Raw genomic sequence first — 25798 nt, 5'->3', positions numbered from 1 at the left:
AACGATCTCAAAAAAGAGCTACAAAAAGCCAAACAAACGGTATTGCAGAATTATTAAATTGAGAAATTTAGTATTCTGTGTTTCATATGTATGATTTATAACTATTATAGAGTTCACATATTGTAGCTACTTAGTTACTTTCTCTGAAAAATTCACTTTAACTTCCCTATTTTTGTTGAAATTTGAAATACTGTATACTTTTAGCATAATCCTAGAATTATATAATATTTTTATTTAGAACTAATTTTCAAAAAGCTTATTTACTAATTTATTAAAGCTGTTCTTTCAAACTCCCTTCCCTTCATTTTCTTTAGGTCACTTTTTCTCTGTAAAGTTTAAAGAGAACTCAGGTTTTAAATTTCATTGACCTTAATAATTTGACTAATTTAGACACCACAAGAGAGAACTTGATTTTTACAATTCTTAAAAAAGACTTTACAGAGTCCATTAATTTTCAGAAGTCTAATACTTTGCATTTGGTGCATTACTCTCACACTCCCCTGCTTCTCTACCATTTCTTTTTATCCTCAGCCCAGTTGCCAATATTCCTTGAGGCTTTTTAAAAAAAGATGTGCTTGCAAGTAAAGATTTGCACCTTGAAGCTCTGAATCATAAATTGTCAGTTTACTTGAAATAATTTGACAGCTTTTATACATAATGGTCACTTCCTTATAGAGTAGGAAGCAGTACCATGGAATAATAAAAACTTGGCTCATAATTATGGTATTGCTTATTAACTACTTTTTTATAAAGTAGACATTAAATACCTATTTTTTCATGAAAGTTAGATTAGATAACATAAAGCAGTTAGCATAGTGTCTACTACATTCAATACATGAATGCTTTTCAAAAAACTTTAGGGTTACCCAGAAAAGTAGAGCATGTGTGCATGCGTGCATGTGTGTGAGAGGAGAGTTATAGTTCAGTTCTTATTACTGTTTTCCACTAGATGGTGCTAGGGGATAAATTTGCTTTTAGTTTAATTCATTATTAATCATAAAAACAGACTTTTGAAGGTAAAAGAAACTTAGAAATCACTTTTCAAAACTGTTGATGAAATTGAATCAGACTAAAAATCTTAGAGTTGAAGGTAAGATGTGGGAGGGTATATTTAAAAAGTTTACTTCATGGTTCCCACCTTCATAGGAATGGGGGGTGCGGCGACCAATTAGAGTAAAAAATGCTCACAATATAAGGAAATGAACCAGGAAAAGAAAGCGAAATGCGTAAATCATCAAGGCTTCCAAGTTGAAATGTTGATGATGTGAATGTGTACGTTTAAATCTGTTTCAAAGGTGCTGATCCGTGTCAGTGTCAGCAGAGAAACCAAAGAGCAGGCCAAGCAGAGCAGTTTATGTTCACATTGATGATCTTGTATATATCTGCTGTAGCCATATTCACAAATATTTTTATGATACTCTCTATGAAACATGTTAACAACTTCTGAAGTGAAATAGCATCCTACATGGATCATAATAGTGTTTATTTTAGTTTTTTAAAGTACTTATTGAACTCAGTTGATCAGCGAGTTCCAGAGTCAGTTCCACTAAGGGCCCTTCACTTTCTGTATCCCCCAATATTCTAGCCCTTTATATCCAGAATAGCTGATCCTTTGAGAAAAACAGACACCACTACCAAAGAAGTATAGGAAACATTGGATCAGTAAAATGGAGTTGGTATAGGTGTCTAAGATACTTGATAATAGCCTATTCACAATGTACTGTAGTGTACTGAAGGTTCTGAGAAGACTTATCGTATAGGAATCTGTTTAACTTGAGCACTGTTTTCTAAGATTTTGTAGCAATGGGCCCGTTTATGGGAAACAACCATATCATATGGCACCTGTTAGGAAACAGATCCGTTACTTCCTTTAGAACATGGCAAACTGATACTGGGCCCAGAACTGGGTCTTTGAATGTTAGAGGTAATTCTTTTGTGCTTAATGCTGGTTTACATTAGATTTTCTGAATTATTAGGTGGTAGCTGGAAAAATACTTTCCTAACCCAAACTGTCAGATTTTTAAAAATACATCATTGGCTTTAAAAAGTGAGGACCATTTCCATTGTACATATGTTTAAATATACATTAATTTACATATATATTTGTAATCAGTGATACCAAGATACTAAAAGTGACCTTGATCTGATGGCTTCATTTCTTATGAAGAACAAGAAAGAAAAATGTCCATGGCCATGTGCTTTGTTAGTGGTCCCTTGATTTGTGGGCCACTTCTGTTTCTCCTCTCTGTGGGGCTCCCTAAGATGCAGCTTGTTACAGAATTTAGCTAGTATTTTCTGAACAGAGATCCAAAAATGCTTTAAAACCTATAACAGAAAACATTTTAATAATTTATTCTCCGAAGTTCAGAATACTTACGAAGTCCTTATGCAGCTTTTTAATGTCCACTTTAAAACATATTAAATATGTAAATAAATTATAAAATTAAATTTCATTCTCTTAGTTTATACTGGCTACTTCTGCCAACTGAGTATCTGCACCCTTAAAAGTGCATTGCAAACAAGTGTGTTAGAGTTCTTAAACATATTAAGTCTACCTTTTATTTTAATATCTTCTATAGTTTCTGTCATTTATAACCTATACTACTAAAACTTAAAAGTATATAAGGCACTTTATGAAGCCCTTGCCAAATCATTTTCTTATCTATGTTGAAGGAGGAAATTTATGCTGATCTTTTTAAGCAGCAACTTGTTAAATTGGGTACTTTTTTGTAATAATACCAATAAGTGAAATACCAATAAAATTTCCATTTTCTCATGGAATTCATTCAATTCTATCTTGAAAAATATTAATTTGTTATTTGTTACCCTTTTTTGAATACAGACTTCGGATTCATGTCTTCAGAAATATATTTTGTAAGACTTCAAGTTCTTTTACATGAGAGCAATTTTATTTTTTAAACTAAAACATTAATGACTTTAAATAATTGGCAGTGATTTAGAAATATAGGTTTGGAGGTAATTCATTAAAATTGAATATAAAACCTAGTTTTATGCTGTACAGTTATAGATGTATTCTATATATCCAAAGCATATCTCTGGTAATAATGAAGTACTGAGAATAAATAAAATGTAACAATTATAATTTTTAAACTTTTTTTTTAAACAAATGACAGGATCTATCTCAGGAAGACAGTCTGCAGAGCAGAGATTTCCAAAGACTAAGCATTTCAAGGTATGAACATTCTTCAGCATTCAAAAATAATATATTCTTCTTTCATAGGCCACTTTGGCTAGGGACCACCTAGATATCTGTTGATTTAATCTTAAAAACAAATGGATACTGTCTGGCATGTGATCTCTGACCACAACATATAGAAAACATTTAACTGTTGTTTAACAATAGGCTTGAACTGGAGTAGCAGAAAGGTGCATATCGTGATACCTTAAAACAATTTTTTTAACATTCGTTAATATTTTAGATTGGATTTTAGAGAGTTAGCTGTGTGAAAGTATTCTGTGATAAATCCTGATTCTGTACATGAAGAATTATGCATTTCCATATATAGTAACATCATTTTGTTTTAAGGATAAACTTGGACAGCCTTAGTCTTTGGTATAACATGAACGAATTTTAAGAGATCTTTTTCTTGGCATTGCTGTCAGTTCACTTAAGTAACCTTAAGTACTGTGTTTTAAATTACCTGCTAATTTTTGTTTCTGCTATGTTAGCATCCCCTCTCTTTATGGATACTTCCATCCAGTGAAGAATACTGATTTGACTTCACTATTAATCATTTGGCTTCCAAAGTTTACTGATCTAAAATAAAGCAAATAATGTGAATTCATACCTTTGAGAGAAATGACCAATTAGGGAAAACAATTTGAATACCACACACTCCATTAGATCCAGGGATAGGCAGACTTTTTCTGTAACAGGACAGCAGTAAGTATTCTAGGCTTTCTGGGCCATACAGTCTGTGTTGCAACTACTCAGCTCTGCTATTCTAACAGTACTTCAATTATGCCTTGTTTTCTACTAAATTTACAGTAAGGAAGTCCCCGCCCCCCCCCTTTTTTTTAAACAATGTGTCTAGTACATTGTCCATGTAAATTATTTTTCAAAGTTATCTTCTTTGTCAAAGCTATCTCGCTCCCTAGTACTCAGTTACACTTGTGTTTCTTTGCATATTGTTTCGCATTTATCTTATGTAAGCAATTTTGATTACAAAACTGATTAGGTTTCCCTCTTCTAGTTAACAACTAGAAAACTAAAAACCAGATTTGTAGCTTACCTTGGTAAACATGCATTTTTTGTTATTAACTGCATATTATCTTGTTTTACTTTTGCCTTATCATTTATACCTATTTCTCGTTTATTGTTCTATATTTTATTAATCTTTGTAAGTTACCTCATCCACTTTTAGCAGACCAGATGATAAATTTACTATAGAAGGGGAAAAGTTCATTGGAATGTTTCTATAAAACCATTAGAAGTTTAGATTTTTTAAGGATTGTTTTTCAGTTACTTGGAAAATTCCTTTTTGAAACACTCCTTTTTTCTATTTCTTCCTTTATATTGCCAGGCAATTGAGGTAGTATATTGCTTCCCTAACACAGAATAAACCTTTTAATTACTGGTGGCCTTTTATCTGGTACTCATTGTATGCTGCATCATGTAACAATAGCAGCCCTACTATCAGAAATTTGGCCAAAGTCCTGCCAGTGTACTGTTCTAGTGTTAGTTTTAGATTGTTGCCCTCCGTACTTAAACTTGATCTAGGTATAGGGTAAACTTACATTATAGAACTTCATAAAATGTAAATCCTCGGTTCAGAAAATATGGATTAGGTTAGTGTTTTTTAAACTGAGCTATGTTCCCTTAGTGTTCATGAAATTTTGTGATTTAAAATGCAAGACAGGCATTTTAAAAGTAAAGAATAAAACAATACAGGCATACATTGGAGATATTGCAGGGTTGGTCCAGACCACTGCAATAAAGTAGATATCACAATATAGCAAGTCACACAAATTGTTTGGTTTCCCAATGCATATAAAAGTTATGTTTACACCATACTGTAATAAGTGTACAATAGCAATCATCTAAAAAAAAAAAACAGTATACATACCTTAATTTAAAAACTATTGCTAAAAAATGCTAAACATCATCTCAGCCTTCTGCGAGTTGTAATCTTTTTGCTGGTTGAGGGAGGGGCTTACATTCAATTTGTAAAAACCAGTTTCTGTGAAGTGCAATAAAGCAAAGCACAATAAAATGAGACATAACTATAGAACATACCAGAATATAATGTACCTATAATAAGGGGTGTGTTTTCTCGTAACTTGTTTTTATTGGGTTGCAGTGTAAAGTGATTGCTTGCTGTATCTTAGAGTCAAAAATGTATGAAAGACACTTGTTTGGGGGAATCGCAGTTGTCAAAAATAGACATTTCTAAGTCTCTAGCTCTTGGCTAAGACTATCCCATAATTTTATTATAGTTCTTCTGGGGATATAATAACTCAGTAAAATTTCAAAAGCTAAAGAAAAATATGTATGGCTAAAGTAAAAAACTCAAGTAGAATTTTCTTATACAAGGAATATTCATTTCAGTATAAGTTGAATATCTGTAGTGTCAAGAAAACTGAGGTTTTACAGTTTTACTTTGTAAGTAGAACATCTACCCCCTTCTTGAGGTGTAGATAAACAGTTTTCATTACATTTAAGATTCAGAAAGACTAAATTTTATAAGTTATATAGACAACTATCTATATTACTAGCATTTTGCTTGTATGACATTTTAAAGCAAAACTTAACTATGTTCACACCCCCAGCTGGGAAGGGGTGGGGTACAATTTATACAATCTCAAATATACTAGAGAAGTAAAGGTTAGTTAGAGCTCTTTTAAAGATTTGTGGATGACAGCTTGCCGTTTCCAGTCTCAAGTAATGATTTAAACATTTTATTTAAATATATAGAATTAAAAATAAATTTTTAACACACTTTGAAGACCATAGCACTTTAATATTGTGAAGTGTAAAGTGACTGCCATTACTTTGTTATCCACAAGAGGGAGAGCTTATACTTAGTAATAATTTTAGATTTTTATATCTGTAGTTTTCAATTCAGGTGACATAACTGCAAAAGAAAAAGACTAAATGTATGTTAAACTTGGTGGCCTAGTTTTTAGTTTAACCTGATTTATAAGCAGTCTTCATTAAACTGAATTGGGAAATGTGTATTAGATACTGCTTTTAACACCTCTATAATTTTTTATTTTACATGCTTAGCTATTTTGAATGATTAAATGTATTTGATATTCCAGTATCTAGACAGTTTTAAGTATTTGCTTTTCTTTTCTCCAAGTCAGATACTGATTTACCATCTCATGCCAATAATAAAATTATTTTTAAGCTGTATTATTCATATCATGACTGACTGCATGAATTGGTACATAAAGTGTTTATACTTACTGCTGAATTATTTTTAAGCTGTATTATTCATATCGTGACTGACTGCATGAATTGGTACATAAAGTGTTTATACTTACTGCTGAATTATTTTTAAGCTGTATTATTCATATCATGACTGACTGCATGAATTGGTACATAAACAGTGTTTATACTTACTGCTGTGTAAAAGTGAATAACTCTCTGGAAAGCATACTGAGTGCCCAGAATTGCACCAAGGAACCAACAACTCTCTTCACACTTAAGACAGGCTACTATGTGAAACATTCATTGTAGCACACATCTCAGATGTTTACTGGTGAAGTAGAGGTGGTTAACTAATTTTTGTGAATTATCTCACACCTATCAAAAACCTGCAAAGAGCCCTGTGATTTTTAATAGACTACTGGTTAACAAGTGATGTTTATAACAGACTAGAACAAGTAGATTTTTCTTAAAGCAATATAAAGTTTACTCTGCTGCCTTTATTGGAAGAATTATAGTCTGAGTAGAATGGGATATTTTGAGAAAAATGTATGTAACCTAACACAAGTCAAAATAATTGTTTTTTAATATATCTGTTGCTTCTCTAATTAGAATAGGATATTAGATTTAGATATCAAGAGTGTTATCCTTAAAGGATTTTTTTTTAAAGGTTTTTGTTTATGGCTAGACAAAAATTGAAGTGTGAAGTGACATGTTTGTTTAATTTGATTTCATTATTACTAAAATTACACTAATATCTTTTAAAAGGCAATAATGGTCATGTGAACATTATGAGATCACTTGTTTCTTAAAGTAAAAATTTTATGTACTCTAGTACAAGAAAGAATATATGTTGAAGATTTCCATTTATTTAGTTGGCAGTTAAGAACCTAAAAAGAAAGAAAATCATGAGTATCCATAGAAGAATGTTTAATGGAAGATGAAACTTATAAAAATTAGGTTTAAAATAACAATTTCTCAAATAACTGAGGTAAAATATAGACTTAAAATTACTGAGGTAAAATACAGACTAAAACAAGTCTTTAATCATAAAAATGAGAGGCATTTGTGAAGTTTTATTTCTGTTTTATATAATCTTCTCTCTCTAGCTTCTTTTCACTTACCAGGAAATCATCTGGCTCTTCATGTCTTATGCTGTCATGTCACATTGGTTTAGAACCAACAATATGAGACAGCCCAGTCAAACATAAAAGAATGGAATACATAAAACCTAAATTTTATTTTAATGGGGCTTGGGTATACATTCAGCCATTGATACAGCATTTCAATTCACAACATCAAAACAGAATAATCATATAGTAAATACAAATTTAAAACCCATACATGAATGAATATCACTTTGGTCTTGATCAGATGTGCAAATGAAGAACATACTCCTTACTATTAAATGAATCAACATCACTGCACTGTAGACTATAATTAAATCTCCATTCTGACATCAGAACTATAAGAAACTCTCATTGGTTAGACTTGTTTTTATAATACTCTTCTGTTTAGTATAGTTCAGTTAATTGCTAGAAATTAGGTCAGTGTTGTTATGAATGAGATCTTTTCACCTGTTACAATGCCTTTATTAAATATCTTTAAATTATTTAATGAGGATGTTTTAATTTATGTTTTCTCAAAACTAATTTGAGCAGAAATGCAGACAGTTTTGTTCTCTGACAATAAAGAGAATAAAAACCATTAACTTTTTTTAAATAAAATCTTGTATTTTAGTGACAATATGCAAAATGCATACTGGGAACTGAAGAGAGAAATGTCTAATTTACATCTGGTGACTCAAGTACAAGCTGAACTACTAAGAAAACTGAAAACCCCAACTGCAATCAAGAAAGGCAAGTCAATGTTTGCCGGAAACCACTAATTCCAGCTAAACTGCTTGAAGAGCAACTAGCTATCATATCTTATCAAAATCTCATCAAATGAGTTTGATAAGCCAAAGTATATATAGTATGTTCACAGCCTACCCATTCTCTGCTTTGGCTTCGGTCTCATACTGGTCAACTTCACACATAAAGGTGTTGCTGATGTGTTTTTTCTTCAGTACTGTATTCTTTTCCCCTTGTGGCTTTTTTCTCAGCCAAGTGTTGCTTATGTGTATAAGGCTGAGGTGTTAAGTTTGCTCTAGTTGACCTTTTACCACAACTACTTCATATATTAAAAAAAAAAAAAAAAGACACCGAAAGCTATTTTTCATTACAGAATACACCAAAGACCTAGCTCTTTAAATCGTTTTTGAAAAAAGTCGCTTTGATTCATTATTTGGTGGTTTTCATTTTTTGTAAACTTAATTTTTCTTTTCATAAAGGCTACATTGTTTAGAAAAGATACTAGGTGCTCTCTTCTTATCCTTTTCAACCAAACAAAAATTTTCATTGTTTTGCCTTTCATATTTAACTGTGTGGCTCACTAAACTTTTTGAGTTTTGTGTTAACTAGTGGTGGTTACTTTGCCAAAGCTATTTTTATACCTCAAAGAAAAATCAGTGCATTTTTCCTTTTGTTAGATAATAGTTGTAGTTCTAAAAAGTTGTGTAATATAAATTTGAAAGCCCTAAAATTTACTTTTTTAAAGTAATGAGATGTGACTTTTTATTAAAAAATAATCACCATCCAATTTAAAATTGTTTGCACCTCAGATTGTCCCTCAAAAGGGTTCAAGAGAACTGTATTTTGTAAATAGTTCTCAGGAGTGTACACCAATGGGGGATAATGTTGCATAATGAGAAGGAAAACTAAATTCAGAATTCCTTTCAGTTTCTAGAGAGTTAGTTATTTATGAATCAGGCAAAATAATGTGGTGCTTTGGCAGGCCCTAACTTAATTTATGGTTCATTTTGTCCTTGAGTTTTCCATTGGCCAGGGTTACATATAAGGCAACTCTTAAGTTGGTGGTAGAAATAAGACTTCTAAAAAGGACTTACAGAGTAATTTTGCAGTGAGTTTTCAGTGTGGCTCTTTGTTTATATAATAAATATCACTTCCAAATAATAATAAAGGAGAAATGCTCCTTCCACATTTAATATTGGCTCATTTTTATGTCCCTTCTGAGCTGGTAAGTGCTAAGTCTTTTAGTGCTTTGAACCATAAGTTTTCTAGAATATTCCCTATGACAGTGACAGGCTTGAGGCCCCCATTCCTCACTTAAAAAAAAACTCATTGCTTTGAGGAGTGGACAGATGAGACTAGATCACCTCTTCCGGGCCTACATATTACCCTTGTCCAGAAGCTGAGCACTGTTACTTCCAATTCTTTCAAACTCTTATACCTCCGCCCAAGAAAAAAGGCTTATTTTATAATGTGGTTCAATTTATTTCTTCTAAACCTACATAGACTCAAGCCTTGTTACAGTTGGCATCTTTCATGGACTTAAATAAATTTATCTTTTCTGCCCTGGCTGAATTATAGGGTGAAGGAAAGATCATACAACCACTGTGTTGGCTGTGGCTAAATAATAGCTTAGAGCAGTTTGTTTTCTAAGCCATTACATGTGTACTACAGACTTTTTTTTTTTTTTTTTTTTGCTATTTTTTTTACTTCACCTACACTGTGACCATAGCAGAATTTATATTTACCATTATATGTATTCTATAAGAAACAGGATTATTTTATAGCTTTTAAACTGTTTTATCCATAAAGCCTTTGAATATATATTATTTGGGTCTCACTTATTCATAATATAATTATTTCTGAAAAAAATTACTTTTGGATCACCTATGGAAAAAAAGATTTGAAAAGTAAAGGAATATTACATTTAACAAAAAAATTACCAAAACTTAAGAACAGCTTTCTTAGTCTCTACTGAATTAAATAGGCTGCAAGCCTTCTCTAGCCATGTTAAGAGCCAAGAACAGGATCTTTATTTGTATTTTAACTTTATTGGTCTCCAACTTTTAAAAATATTTACTTCTTCATCTTTAATAGCTCAATGATACAGGAGGGACAGGATTACTATGCTCTGTCCATTTTGCAGATGAGAGAAGTGACCTGGAGCAGTGAAGTGACTTACTTAAAGTCACAATGTCAATAAATAGCTAATCCAGGATTAGAACTCATGATTTGTTATCTGTTTTTCAAATCACAGTGATCCAATGATCACACTAACTTGGAAATGTTATTTCCAGTTATAAATATATTGTATGATCATAAATGCCATGACAACTGACATTTGGCCTGTGCTTTCTTTTTAGCCTGCACCCCAGTACGATGCATGGAAGACCTTGAGAAAGACAGCACAAAACTGCACTTGACAAACTTTACTGCAGCGTACAAAAGACATCCCCCTCTGTCACCAGATGGCAAAACTCTTTGTCATAGCACGTCTTCCCCTTTGCCGGGAGATATAAAGGCTTTATCAGAGAAAGCAATTCTCCAATCATGGACAGATAACAAGCAACCCATTCCTCATGATGGTACAAACTTTCAGGAACACAACTCTTTTGGCAGAAATTCTCTGGAAGATAATTCTTGGGTATTCCCAAGCCCTCCTAAATCGAATGACACAGCATTTGGGGAAACTAAAAATAAAACTTTGCTTTTACCTAACCTGCCACCACTGCATTACTTGGATCAACATAATCAAAACTGCCTTTATAAGAATTAATTCCGAAGAGATTCATGATGTGGTCATGAGGTTGCTGTATCTCCCACTGTTCTCTTGAGAAATTATTTAAAGTGTTTTAATTAAACTTTTGCAGAGTTCTTCAGTATACACGTTTGCACATACTGTACCACATTATGTAGTTGATTTTTCCAATATGAGAGCAACCCTCGAGCTTCATAGTCTGGCTAAGAATCAGATATATGCTACTAATAAATAAATGAACTTAAGGTGTTTGAAAAAGACAATTCTACCTTTGATAATAATGGTAAATTTCTGCCTCACATAAAGAATGGTATTGAAAGTTTTTACACATGGTTTTACAAAATGTGTGAAATGTCTAAATAGTGATTAAAAATAGAGGCCATTAATATCAGAGAAAAATCGTATAAGTTACCTTAAGTTACATAAAGGAGCAAATGCAGTGTGAATAGGTTATATTTCTATTGACCTTTTAGTGCATAAAGATATGAAAAATAGTGGAATAATAGTATGTAGGTTATTCCATCTCTCTACGCCATTGTTTCAAAGTTTAAGATTTAAAATCATTTTTTTAATCACAGTGTTGATAAAACTTAGAATTGCAATTTGAATTTTAAGACTTGAAGTAACCTGATCATTGACGCCAACTTTGTCGTGTTACATCCCTCAAGTCCTAATGGAAAAGTGACGAAATAGTTGAAAATCTACATGGTATATGAATAAACTATTAAAATCTTACATCATCCAAGTAGAAGTAGAAAGAGCATCATAATGGTTTCAGTCTAATCTGTCCCTTCAGTGGTCCATAATGAAAATCTAAATGTGTGTGAAACTGTATAAAAGTCATTTTCTTCAAAGAGTCTACACCTTGTTATATAAAGCAGCTTATAAATTGTTAAACTTTGTTTTGAAATACAACATTTTACTCAGAGTGATTTCTAATTAGTTTAATTGGGAATTTTAATTCTAGAAACCAAATTCTGTGCTGTATTGATATAGTACAATCATGAAATGTCCCCAAACTCTTTGATTCTAAGTAGCCTTTCATTTGTAAACAAGTAAATAACAAGGATAGTGTCACATGGAAACTTACCTAAATTCTCCAAGGTTGCAGTATTAAAAATATTAGTAATGTATTAATTCTTACATGTTTTGCCTGAGATAGTGTTTCATGGAAGAGGACTTTATCCTTTTTGATAGACAGTTTCAAATACCTTGAACTCAAAGGAATATCTCAAATCTCTTCTATATTAACTGAATAGCATACATACATAAACAATGTTCTTCGTTCACCAGATATTTTTGTCTTTCTATTATCTTACTCACTTATTCAAGCTTGTCTGTGATTAATGGAATTGGTGTCAGATGCTGGAATTTATTCTGACCAATGAACATGGCAGACTCAGGGGAGCAGAATCTCCTGCCAAGTAACAGAACACAATATGCATAAAACAAACACAAGACTCCAGGCTTCAGCTGAGGGAAGCAACTACCTGTGTAATATCAAAGCAGTAGAAACTATTTCTCATGTGGCTGCAGAGGTTGTATATTATGTCTAATCTCTAACGTAGCTTAATGGTTTGCCTTTTAAAACGAAGATTTGAAATTTTACTTTGTAAAGAAAAGTTGTGTGGGATAATGTCTTGATTAATGTTTTGAACAATGCCAAGAAATCGTTTAATTAAATTATTTTTGTTTGAAATTGAAGTGGATGTGAAATTTTGTCCTTGCCTATATATTCCAAGGTCAGGTACTAATTGTTAGTTGCTAATTTGATTCATATGACATATATTTGTCTTTTCTTTTAGTATATGTGCTGCCGAAGCGAGCACTGGCATTTGTCTTGTTAAACCACCTTTTTTGAGCGGAGAAAATGCTTTTCCATCTAAACCATAAGGTAGCTATCAAACAGATATGCTCCAAAGTCAGTGGTTGATAGTCTTTGTGATTTAAAGTACTAATTAAATGATGTGTAAGGCTCTAAAAAAGATATTAACCAAAATTTGTTTTTACCCAGCTGTAATTTTTTAAATGTACAGTTTGTGATCATCTCTGTTCTGGTTAGATTCAAAGAGAAATGAGAGAATGCCCCATCTCTGTAGCTTATATACTTGCTTCAAAGGGCTTCTCTTGAAACTTCCTTTAATCTTTAGATTTTTATGATAATCCAATTCAGCACAGTAACTCAAAAAAATGAAGAGAACATAGCTAACAACAAAAAGGCCACCTATTCCTTCCTCTTGATCCTCTATTAGCTAAAATAAAATTTACATCTCTCAAAGGAAACAGGTCCTACCAAAATGGAACCTAATTCATAAGTAGAACAGGAACATCAAACATTAGAAAATCAAAATAGAGGGAAATTCAGACTTAGAGAATTAAAGGACTGAATTATGTGAAAATAAAGTAATGATCTTATCCAGAAAGGCTACTTGGAGAAGATAGATCTTACAAGGTAGAAAATCTTTGGGTTGTTACTTAACAAAATAATATCAGCAGAGGCACAAATGAGCAAGCAAGACAACAACTGAGGCAGATGAACCAGTTGGAAAAGCAGACTTGAGTGGAAAGGCAAGGATATCCTGAAAGCTATGATGAATAGTTTGTTTTTGACGTAATAGAGATGAACTTACTTACAATATATAACTTATCTAGCACCTATAGGGAAAGTGACATCTACATAAATTTTCCACATAAAATTGAAGTTAGCCCCTCTCATTCTAATCAAAATTATAAAATAACTTTAGATTGTATATTTCAGTAGCTTTTAAAGTAAATGGTTTGCCTTTTCATTTGAGTTATCATAAATAAAAATTAAGGTCCTGTGCTCTAGGAAATCCACAAATACCAGAAGGCCAACAGAGGGATATAGGCTTGTTTACCACTATGCAATGTGGCCTTTAGGTTTCTATACTTGCTTTGCTTTGTCTGCTCTAGTAATTTCCCTTGCTTTCATCTGTGGCCTGGGAAAAGGTAGTTTCTTTGAGTTTCAAATAAGAGTAAAGTAGTTCTTCTGAGTGGCTCACTCCAGAACACTGTGGAACCTGAACATGCCATTGGTTCTTAGGGTCCTATTTGCTACTTGTGTTAACTGAGTCCTTTAAAAACGTCTCTCAGATCTATTTCATGGGACTAGGGACAAAGTTAAATCTTGTCCTAGTGGGCAGTAATTTCTATTTGTGCTTTTAATGAGAACTATGTAAACAAAATTTACTTACCTAGAAACCAGTTGCAATGGCTGTAGAAGAAGAGTTAATAGCTCATGGGGGAAAAAAAAAACAACTTTTAATATAAAAGCTCAACCTGGGACCAAATTATTGCATTGGAACAGAATTTTTTTACATTAGCTCCTGAATTACTATGTTACAGAATAGTTATTCATGCTTATAAAGAAGACTTTTTAAAAAAGATTATTTTCAGTAGCCAAATCAATGGGAAAAGGAACTTATGTAATAACACACTTTAAGAAATTTTTCATCTAAGATGTTAAGTAAAATTAATTCATTTTTAAGTACTTATCTACAATCTGTATTTCCAAATAAGCCTTTAGTACTAATAATAACAATAACGATTAAAAAGCATTTACCATGTCCGAGGCATTGTCCTACATACTCTACTCATAATACTCAGTTAATCCTCACAATAACAGTATGAGATTTATTTCCAGTTGCATAGCTAGCAAGTGGAGAACCAGGAACAATTCTGGTTCATAACCATTCTGCTGTACTGCCTAGTCATTAATACCTTTGAAATAAATGAATGTTTTCCTTTAGGTACTTCTGGCCCCCACGATTAGCCATTAGTCTACACACTGAGAGACAGTATTGTAAGATCTATATGGAACACTTAAAAATCAGTGTCACTATTATAGAACTACGGTTATGGGAAAATGTATGAAAAATCCATTAATGACCAGGCAAACCATATCCCATTTCACTATTTACTACTATCCCATTAAATAAACTTTGTTTTTTTAAAAATCTTTATTTCAGATAAAATTAGTATTTCCATAATTTAGGATAAAGCAAACAAACTTCTTTGAGTCCATTATTTTAGGTAACTGTGATTTCCATGAAAAGAGTTACTGAGTATCATTTGAATATTTGCCTACATGCTTGTTGGAAGCTTCTGTAGCCTTTTCTTGGTAGGAATTCCAGTTTTTCTGAATTCTTCCCTTTCCTTCAGGTATTCCATTTTGCATTCTTCATAAAAGGTGGGATCATTATAGCTACAAGAAAGAAAGAAAAAACAACTAAGGTGAATCACCTTGCAAATGTCTAACATAAGCTTACTTTAATAACATTTAAACATCCAGTTCATCTGGCACATAAATTCATTGTAAACATTAGACTACCCAACTAGCTAAAGAAAAGGAAAAAAAATAAAAAGATCTACTGGTTCTCTTTTGAATAGCACCATCCTAGGAGAGAGCAATGAGAAGCAAACCCTCAAAGAGCCCATGGTGTTACAGAACAGACAGGTAAAGACTGCATTACCATTAAGCATACAAAGTGCTGTGGTAGAGGCAGGGCCCGGTGCACCATGGAAACATGGGGAGGAAGTGGGAGAGATGGGGAGATGTCAAGGGCAAATGCTTGAGCTGCATTTTGAAGAACCAACAGAATCCCTACAGGAGGCACATGTGCAGAGGTTACATAAATGAGGAAAAACTGATACATGAAGAACTGCAAGTAAGTTGGTACCACCATAGCAGATTATGCACATAGGAGAAAGGGCCCAAGATGAAGCTGGAATGGCAAGAACCAAATCATGCCATACTAAGAAGTTAAAAGCTATCCTGAAGACAATGGGCACTGTTAGCAGAGCAACTGTATGATCGCTGTCTTAGATGAAAAGGACAGCATATGGTAGATAGGCTAAAAGCAGGCAGCAAGGTTAGAGGCAGGATTTCCAATAAATAAACTATTATAACAATCCAGAAAAGAAATGATGAGGGCCTAGACCAACGGAGGAGCCATTATAATGAAAAGGAGGAAATGAATCTGTGGAAGATCTAAGAAAGAAAATCAAAAGGAAATAATCACTTAGAGTTAGGAGACAAGGAAAGTTCTAGAAGTAACTGAATCCATGGGGGCAACCTAAACTTTCTCAGACTTCGGAATGAGAAGGGAACCAGTGAACCAATTTTAAGGAATAGGTTAAGGAAGAAAAGGCTGAGAAGTAGTACGCAGACGTCGGGAAAATAGGAAAGCATTATAAGGGAAGCCAGATAGAAGAGAATTTTAAGAGATTTCCAGAGTCAAAGTAAAAGAAGGGACTGAAAATGTATTCAATATGGCTACCATGAACCCATTAGAACCTGCAGGAAGAGCAGTTTCAGCGGAGTAAGGATAGAAGGCAGACTGCAGTTTATTGAATGAATGAAGATCAGACAGCTAGAAACAAAAGAGCACAAACCATTAATGTTTCAAGATGTCACTATGAAGAAATGAGAGGACATGGTTGTTACGTTCATTTTACAGAATGTCCACAGCAAAAAATAAGAGCACTTTCTTATTCAAAGATGAAAATATACTATTTCTTAATACTTAAGGTCAAATAAAATCCTTCCTTCCTAACTCTCCATTTACTTTCAGCAAGTATCACATCCCTCTTTGCTTCACTGCTTGTCTCTCCTCCAAACAGAAGTAGCCTCCTCACACCCTTCCCAGACCCTCCCACAGAATGGACTAGAATCTGTTATTGTTCTCTAATTTCTAGGAGTGAGAGATGGAAGGCTATTCAAATGATTAATACTTAGATAACAAAAGCTAACAAATAACAAATACAATCAAAAAAAGAGCTAACATTTATTGAGTAGCTACTATGTGCCAGCACTGTGGTAAGGTGTTTACATATAGTACCTCACAATCACTCCATTAGGAATAATTATCCCATATTATAGAAAGTAACCTGCCCAAGGTCACGTGACTAGCTACACCCCAGCTCACCCAGATAAAGCCTACGCCGCCCTTTCCACAGTCCTTGCTACTGTCAGCTCCGCTCTAAGTGCAGCCCTATCTAGAAGGAGGGAGATGTCAAACTAAGAATAACAAGTTACGATGATGACTAAAACTGAGGTGTAAAAATTCTGAACATAAAAACAACAACATCAATATATAAAAGAGATATTAAAAAATAGTAAGCCACAGAATGAACTCCTCCTCCTTTAAAGTAAAACGCTTAGTGCAGGTTCCAGCCCATAAATAAGAGCTGCTATCAGAATTACTTTTATTTATTATTAACTCGAGACAAAAAAATGTGGACCTAGAATGTTTTTTTATCTCCTTCTTCATGTAGAAATTAATCTCTCAAGTCTTCCAACCACAGCATTCTAAAATAAAGTCTATACATTTATGTGTACATTGTTATCAAAAAAGAACACAAATATAAGATTCAGATAATCACTACTTTTTATCTAATTTCCTAAGAAGTATCAAATCATATTGACATATATGCTTCACAGGCTAGAGGAGCAGAGTATACAATAAGGGCTTACCAAAACACTAAGATCTCAGTTACAACTATCAACTAATACGAAAGTATTCTTCAATACTGTCTGACAATAACTGGGTAATAAAACATATGGGGTGATTCAACAGAAAGCTCAAAGAACTTTGCAAGAAAGATTCAAGAAACTAAAACAAAATATCAGAAATATGTTATTTATGAATTATTTTAAAAAGTAATTTAATTAACTTTAAAAATCTAAATTTACCTGTGTCTTTCCTTTGATTTATTAGAACTTACCTAGGAGTTACCGTATATTAATTTTTTAAAAAATCATAAGACTGGCAAAGGTCTAATTAGAGATAATCTAATTCAGTACATTTTCATTAGGAGATATAAATATAAACCTACCTATAATATATCCTATAGATAAACCTGTTCATGAAAAGGAACTGGTTAAATCATAGGAAAAATCAAATATTTTTGTTTGCTGACCTCATCTTATTAATCAGATACAATGCTGACTGACCCACATAACTTGAAAAGACCCTTCATAAGGATGTTGCTTTTTGGGGGGAATAATCTTTAACTGAAATTTTAGCCCTGGCCAACAATATGATGGATTTGGTGGGAGAAATACAGAATATATTACATTGAATGAGTTAAATAACATGCTCTTACCTACCAGATATTATACACATGCACACAGAGGAGAAGGTAGCTACTTACTAAGCTGTTAGACATTCTTTCAATGCAGAATTTTCTTTCCGGCATTTTACTACCATAAGGATTCCAGAATCCTTGCAACATTTGGTAAAATCTGAAATAAAAAAATTGGAAAGAAAAAAAATGACTTGTAATTACATCAATTCAATTTCTGATAGCTCTAAAATATTCATTCATTTCATATTTATTAACCGAGACTGTGCTTGGCACATAGCATATGCTCCACCAAAGACATGCACACAAATAAAAGGCAGAACAAGTGTTATTTACTTTGTAGAAATAATGAGATTTGAAAGGAGATAGGACCTGTGACACAGAGTGAGCAGGCTTCATGGAGACATGTGGTATGTAGAGAATAAATAGAATTTCTAACAGAGAAAAAAGTATATTCCATAAGAAATGAGTAAGAAGAAGAAAAGGGGAGCTTTTTCCAGACATGGTCATGTAGTGTCCGGGCTGCGTGCCTCCTGATGGCATCAAGGCACCCCCTTCTTTAAGACGACCTTGCCGTGGTGCCCTAATTTCTGGTAACAGGCTCCCATTCCATTCTCAAGTCAACTCTTAGATGCTCTAGAAAAGTCAAAAGGCTTTCTGTCAAATTTCCATTCTGGTAGTTTGCCTTTCAAACTGGCCTCTTTGGTATCTACCTTCCCTGGACTACAATCCAGAAAAGCCTGGCGCTATAATCCACCCACAGCTGGGCCACTTACTAATGTATTTCATGTTTGTTTTGCGTCACACTCAGTCCTCCCTTATCCTTTGCACAGGACAGTGTGTGCTTTGCTTCCTACCTGTTACAGCTACTCTCCTGAACTAAACTGGTCCTTTCCTGACCACTGGCTGCTCTAGTTCCAGGCTTTACCAGCTCTAACCTTCTGTAAGTAATCAACCATTTCAGTATTAGATCTTAAATTATGATATCATCCTCACAAAGAAGCGGTAGGCAAAAAAAAAAAAAAAAAGTTTCCTGAATATCTTCTATAACTCTTTTAATACAAAATTATAAAGACTTCCTTCTTTTCTTGAGCTATGTGTTACCTCTAGTTCCTAAGGAATATAGCTTATAACTATTTTAAAGAAACTGGATAATTTCAGGAGTCTCCATGAAGACACATACTTATAATATGTAACAAAAATATATTTAAACTATAAGCAAACTGGTAATGATTGAGATTTGTTAAAATGTATAAAAGACTCAGAGGGGCTTTGCTAGGACGAGGACCCTATAGCATAGATATCTATATCTACCTGTAGCATCATAGCATACTTTGAAGGATAAGTGGTAGAACATGGACAAGGACAAGAGATGTAGGAAATGACTTTAAATCAAATAATTTGATGTGTGTGATCACATTAAGTTACAGGTGATATGTAATACTCCACTCCAAAGACACACAGGATTAGCTTCCTTCAGCTCCTTGTTCACTGCTTTCAGCAGTTCCACCATTTGCTCTCTGATTCCCGAGAGCAACTACAAATGTTCTTATTCCTCTCTGTGCAGATGAGCTGGACAAATGGGCCAAATCAGACCAAGGTAATTTCTTTGGTGTGCTTTGATGAAGGACTCCCTACAACTCAAAAAGACAAAGCAGACTTAATGATCATCTCATTATCAATAGAGATCATAAGGGGAGGCCACAGGGCCACCAAAAACTTTCTCTCTAGAATGTCAGTACCATTCCGACATGTTAATTTTTCTGCTTATAGCATGATATTAAAATCTACCATTCTAGCAGCAAGGATCATGACCCCAAATAAAAATGAAAACATCAGCAATACTCAAAGAGGACACGTACAGAAAGTTAATCGAGAAGTGACTAAACCTGGCTAAGGGTTTCTTTAAGGGAAATGCCATACAGTAGTGGTGACAACCATGGCCTGACTCCCCTGAGCCACCTTGTCCCTACTGTGACTTCACAGACCTAATCAGGCCAGCCCACTCGGATAATGTCTAGATCATTAACTTCACTAATTTGCCTAACGAAGTATGCTAGTGGACCAAACCCAGTCCTTCTCTGGAAAACATGAACACAATGGCTATTATCCGAAGTCCACTTTCTGATTTAACAAACCCAATACTTTTACAACTTGAAAAATTCACAGTAGCATGCTTAGGCATTGCATTATTTTAAGATTTGCCTTGCCTACTATAAACAGACTGATGCGAGGTGCCATTTATGTGTTCTGATGACAATAAAGACAGTCTATATGTTTTCACACTTGTCCAAATCTCTTCAGGAATAACTGTGACTGGCCTGAAGCCTCAAGCTGTTTGTAAGGTTTTGTCACTTGTTTAACAACAAGATTTTAATGAGGATCTTTCTTTCATACCACATTAGCATACATTCATATAATAATTATGCTAATACTGCCAACTTATTTCTAAAGTGGTACTGTCAAATGAATTCAATTTAAATCGCGTCTTTCAACATTATGTAAATGTTAAAGAGCTTATATACCTGTAAATACATAATTTAATTTTAATTACTATTAAAGATTATGAAAGTAAAATTTTATTGACTTACGTATATCTTAAGGTAATGTAAATTAGTAGTAATAAACGGTGAGAGTAGAGAGATTATTAGTTATTCCAAAATTTACAGAAATATGCTTAAAGATAGCATTCAAAACTTTTTCTTTAAAATATCCAGGACATGAGAGTCTATTGTTTTGTAAACTGTCATTTTTCTGAAAGAAGCCACTTAATACCATATAATAAACTACTGGTAAAAATATTCTTTATGTATAATAAAACTTGTATCAAATACATCTAGGAAAAACATCTACGAGATGCAGTTTTCTCTTAATTTTAGTCTAATTTAGATAATGGACAAAATAATCATATTTTAATTAAGTACGAGTATTCTATATAATTTCCAGTTTATATAAGAAAAACATGTTTGGGGAGCTCTGTATAAAATCAGTAAGAGAAATAAATGGTTTGGAATTGTTTTTAACTCATTTAACTTATAGAACTTTTGAATATATTTTAATATTTAAATAACACCCAATAATAAGGTTTCTTAATTAAACCAAGGATAAGTATTCATGGTACAACTATGCATGGAAATGGATATACTGGGAACTTACTCTTTTACACCTTTCATTTACTCAGTTTCAAGTAACATGTTATTTTGCAAATGCAGTCATCCAGTTAGAACTACAGCATTCAATGAGAGATGACACTTTAAAAACATACCAAATTAAAAGAAATAATCCCCAATGTTTCATGTCTCTGACTAGAACCACTCCATTTCTAGATCTACTAATTTATATATTCTTAAAAAAAAATCTGAAGCTTATAAACTTTTACATAACCACCTTTAGACACAGCCTTTATTTCTAACTTTCAGTACTTTCATTTCTTTAATCAGTAAAGTGTTTACAAAGTACCTATTTTTCCAGCATTACAAAAAGCACAGCTACATTTGGATACCAATATAATTTACAATTTTAACATATAAACTATGTGTAATATTCCTGTGACTACACCACCATCTTACTGGTTTCCACTTTAAATCTAGAATTTTGATTTAATTTAAATGAAAAACAGTTCAGTAGTTGTGCTTATTAATGACATATAGTAGGGCAGATTTTAAAATCACCCTAATATATATATCACCAAGTCTACAACTGGAAATCTTGAGCATTAAACTGCTTTTATAGAACTGGATAAGAATAACAGAGAAGTATTATAAACAATGTATAAAAGATCTTTTGACAAATTATTAAACCATAAGATTTTAAAAATATGAAACTGAAAATGCTACAATTTGGGGAGGGTCTAGGCAGGTGCCAACTTTGTAAGCTTTTTCTCAGACAAAGATGTCTGCAGTTTTAAAACAGTAACATAAATTTAAGCCCAAAACTAATTTTTCTCAAGAAAAGCTATCTTTTAAGTGAAGAGTTCTGTAGTGAACAATCTGTCAGGTCCCTGTGGACAATGCCTAAGTGCTGTGCTGCTCTCAGTAATCATCATCCCGTCTGAAAGCTGTGAAGGAAAAAGTGCCTGAAGACAACAGGAGGTCACCCTCCGTTCTGAGCTCACCAGCTTCAAATGCAGTGATGAACGCCTGAACCAAGGCAGAGACAATGATGATAGCAGTTTGTCCTCCTCCTTCTACTGACTGCCCAGCTGAAGGAAAGCAAGGCCACAAGGCCACGAAGCACATTTTTCGGTATAAATAACAGCATGAACAGTATTTCATGAAGTTCTTGTGAAAGATTTTGTAAACTGTTCTGACTCCATGTACATTCGTTTATAAAATTTAGTAATGAAACTGTAGATCTCCCTGTAGGCTTTGATAGCAGTAGTTTGACTTCTGGAAATAATTAAATCCAATCCAACCCAGAGATAAAGCCAAATATTATAGACTTCCAGACTGGATGAGAAGCTAATTAAGACAGCTAATAAGTTCAGTTTAGTTGAAAAAAGTGTATCTGAGTATTTGCCAGCAAACATTCTAACAACAACAGAATTCTAGGCAAATTTTCAAGGGATCTGCAAAATTAACCATTCAAATGGGGGGTAGTGGGGGGAGGATGGCGGGGGAACAACATGCAAAAACTATAACACCTTTTACAAGATACAAATATTGAAACAGTGGCTTCTTCACTGCACTCACACCTTAAAAATGTTTCCATTTCCAAAAGTGAATCTAAAATACTGTAGATGAGAAATTGCCAAATACTGTCACCTTAATGTTTAAGAAGAGCTTCAACTGCAAATATTTCATTTTTTTCATAAATTACCAAAGTAGATAGAAAAAGAAAAAGATCACTTACATTCCTGCCTTCACAGTAGTAACAACAATAATAACAGCTAACACTTGCTGTATTTACTATGTACCAGGCACTGTCCAATGAGTTAATTCAGGCATCACAGGTATTAACTGATTCAATAAATTAAAATTTTAATTTTTTATATATTCTTTCAGTACTTATACACAAGCTCATAAAATAACATTCATTCATTCAACAAACATTTAAAAAGTATTTACTATGTGCCCAGCAATGTGCAAAGTTCTGAGGTCTCCATGCTGAACAAGACAGAGAGGGTTTCTGCTCTGGGGGAGCTAACAACAATCTCTGAGGAAAACAATTAAAAAGTACTAACAGTAGAGTCTGACATCTACTCTGGTAGAGGAAGGGGAGGGAGGTGCACAGAAGCAAAGAACTGGAACTCCAAAAGTATTCAAGAGAAACTTCCCAGGAGGACTTCTAAGCTATGATCTATACCAACCTAGCTAAAGAGAAGGAAGAATGTTCTGGACAAATGGAAGGGTGCAGGGGAAGGTATGGAGGTGAACGGGAAGTACATAAGACAGAGAGTAATTCAGAAGAGCTGGAACATCTCAAGTTATTTGGTTGTATGTGCATGCATGTGTCTGTGTGCCTGTGCATGTGTGAGTGTTTGATGAATGGGAGGTCGAGGAAGAATGGCATGCGCCAATTATGACTGGCAGGCAGTGTTAAGATGATTAGGCTTTCTCCTGAGGGCAATGGAAATATTCAGAAGGGTTTTAAATAGTGAAATGGCACAATCAGACTTTCTTCAGAGAACAAGCAGAGCAGGCAGGGGAGGCAGGAGTGGAAATAATAGGAAAACTGGTTGGGAAGTTAGTACGATAATCCAAACAAAAGATGTCAAGGGGCTAAAAAGACAGAGGAAGTGGGAATGGAGAGTGGGATGACTACAACTGGAACTTGACAAGACCTGGGATATAGTTACAAGGGTAATAGATGAGAAGTCAAGGGATAACTCTTAAATTTCTTGCAGGATGAATGATGCAACAGTTAGATGACTTTAAAAAACACCAGGAAAAGAACAATATATGATGTCCTGTTTTGATGGGAGTCAGGGAAGGGAAATGGGGTTAAGATGACAAGTTTAAGACATGCTCAGCTTGGAGGCCTGTGAAGTATGCAAGTAGAGCTGTCCAGAGGGCAGTTAGCCGTATGAGTCTAAAGATACTATTTTGGTAGCAGTATCATATGAAAAATAATAAAAACAAAAAAGGCTGTGGGCAACCACCAAGGAATACCAATATTTAAGCATCTAGCTGAGAGAGAGGAGATTGGAAAGAGGGAGGACTATGTGGCATCACAGAAGTCAAGGAAACCAAGTGAATGACCCTCTCTATATAATCAGGATCCACTGGACCCAATTGTATTTTTGAGAGTTTCTTTTATAAGTAGTTCTAACTATTATAAGGACGGTATTTCATGACTTTTATTCTTTCTCAGAGGTCTTCCCCACAGCCCCCAAACAACAAAGAAAATTACATATTTTGTAACAATAAAACTCACTCTATCTTGCCATTATCATACAGGCTCACTGGATCTTTCTATAAGGCTAAGATACAATATACACTCTTAATGAGCTTATTTTTCCTACATCTTGAAACTTTTTATGATAATGTCCTAGGTATTATTTCATCATGACTCATCAATTATTCCCAGCTATACTAAAAATGACTCAAATAATAAGAAAACAAAATGATGGAATCACCTAGAAAAATAATGCAACAGTGAAATAAATTATCATTCTTACATCAGTTTTATCGTGTTGCCTAATGTATTACATCATTCTTCTTGAATATATAAAAGTAGTCTTTTTGTTTTTGTTTTTTTGCTTTCCTTGAACACAGCTGAGATCTGAGATTTGTTTTTTCACTTTCTATGTTACTTAGTATAATAGTCCCCGAAGATGTTCAAATCCTAATTCCGGAAGATGTGAATCTGTTAGGTTACAGGGCAAAGGAAAATTAAGGTTGCTCATCAGCTTGCCCTTAAAATAGGGAAATTATCCTGAATTATCTGGGTGGGCCCAAAGTAATCCTGAGGGAGCTTAAAAGTGGAAGAGAGAGGACAGAAGGAAAAAAGTAAGAGAAACAGATGTGTTAATAGAAGCAGCGTCAGAGATGTTATCTTGCTGGCCTTAAAGACGGGAAAAGGGGAACACCTGCCAAAAGTGGGGGCCTTGTTATGGACTGAATGTCTGAGTCCCACAAAACCCCTAAAAACCTCTACTGCCTCCCACTTCCCACCATTTGATGGTACCGAGGAAGGGCCTTTGGGAGGTAATTAGGATTAGGCAGTCATGAAGGTGAAGCATGCATGAATGGGATTAGTGTCCTTGTAAGAGTTATGAGAGCTTGCTTCCTCTCTCTGCTCTCCACCACCTAAGAATACAAGAAGTCAGCAGCTGGCAACCAGAAAGAAGTCTCCCACTAGAACCCAATCGTGCTGGCACCCTAATCTAGACCTTCCAGCATCCAGAACTGTAGTTCTGTTGTTTATTAGCCATCCCATTTCTGGTATTTTTGTTTTAGTTGCTTTCGGCTTCTAGAAGCTGAAAAAGGCAAAGAAACAGATTTTCCCGCAGAGCCTCCAGAATGGAATGCAGCTCTGCCGACATCTTGATTTTAGCCAAGTAAGACCTATGTCACAATTCTGAACTACAGAACAGTAAATACAACAAATTTGTGTTGTTTTAAGCTACTAAATTTGTATAATGTTACAGCAGCAATAGTAAACTAATACACCGCCTACTGTGGCAAAAATTCGACAAACAGATGTTACACAATTGTTAGATGAATCAGAAGATGAATGCAAAGAAACTGA

The 25798-nt window shown here is 33.9% G+C and overlaps 2 protein-coding genes across 6 annotated transcripts in view; one reads left to right on the top strand and one right to left on the bottom strand.

The window, feature by feature from the left end:
• Window positions 1-12703, top strand: part of AZI2 (5-azacytidine induced 2) — a 23408-nt gene extending 10705 nt beyond the window's left edge. For all 4 annotated transcript variants that reach the window (XM_006905710.3, XM_025039103.1, XM_006905711.3 and 1 more), the window contains exons 5-8: window positions 1-39; window positions 3135-3193; window positions 8132-8250; window positions 10605-12703. The exon at window positions 1-39 is cut by the window's left edge and continues 119 nt beyond it. In XM_006905710.3, the coding sequence (XP_006905772.1) occupies window positions 1-39; window positions 3135-3193; window positions 8132-8250; window positions 10605-11017 (630 nt within the window). In that variant the 3' untranslated portion in view covers window positions 11018-12703. The remainder of the gene's footprint in view (window positions 40-3134; window positions 3194-8131; window positions 8251-10604) is intronic.
• Window positions 12704-14960: 2257 nt separating this feature from the next.
• Window positions 14961-25798, bottom strand: part of CMC1 (C-X9-C motif containing 1) — a 61712-nt gene continuing 50874 nt past the window's right edge. For both annotated transcript variants that reach the window (XM_006905709.3, XM_025039109.1), the window contains exons 3-4: window positions 18176-18266; window positions 14961-15224 (exon numbers count right to left, since the gene is read on the bottom strand). In XM_006905709.3, the coding sequence (XP_006905771.1) occupies window positions 15104-15224; window positions 18176-18266 (212 nt within the window). In that variant the 3' untranslated portion in view covers window positions 14961-15103. The remainder of the gene's footprint in view (window positions 15225-18175; window positions 18267-25798) is intronic.

The sequence above is a fragment of the Pteropus alecto genome, unplaced genomic scaffold, assembly GCF_000325575.1.
Source record: "Pteropus alecto unplaced genomic scaffold, ASM32557v1 scaffold10, whole genome shotgun sequence".
Lineage (NCBI taxonomy): Eukaryota > Metazoa > Chordata > Mammalia > Chiroptera > Pteropodidae > Pteropus > Pteropus alecto.
The sequence above is the reverse complement of the archived record's forward strand: the minus strand, read 5'-3'. Positions and strand labels throughout refer to the sequence as shown.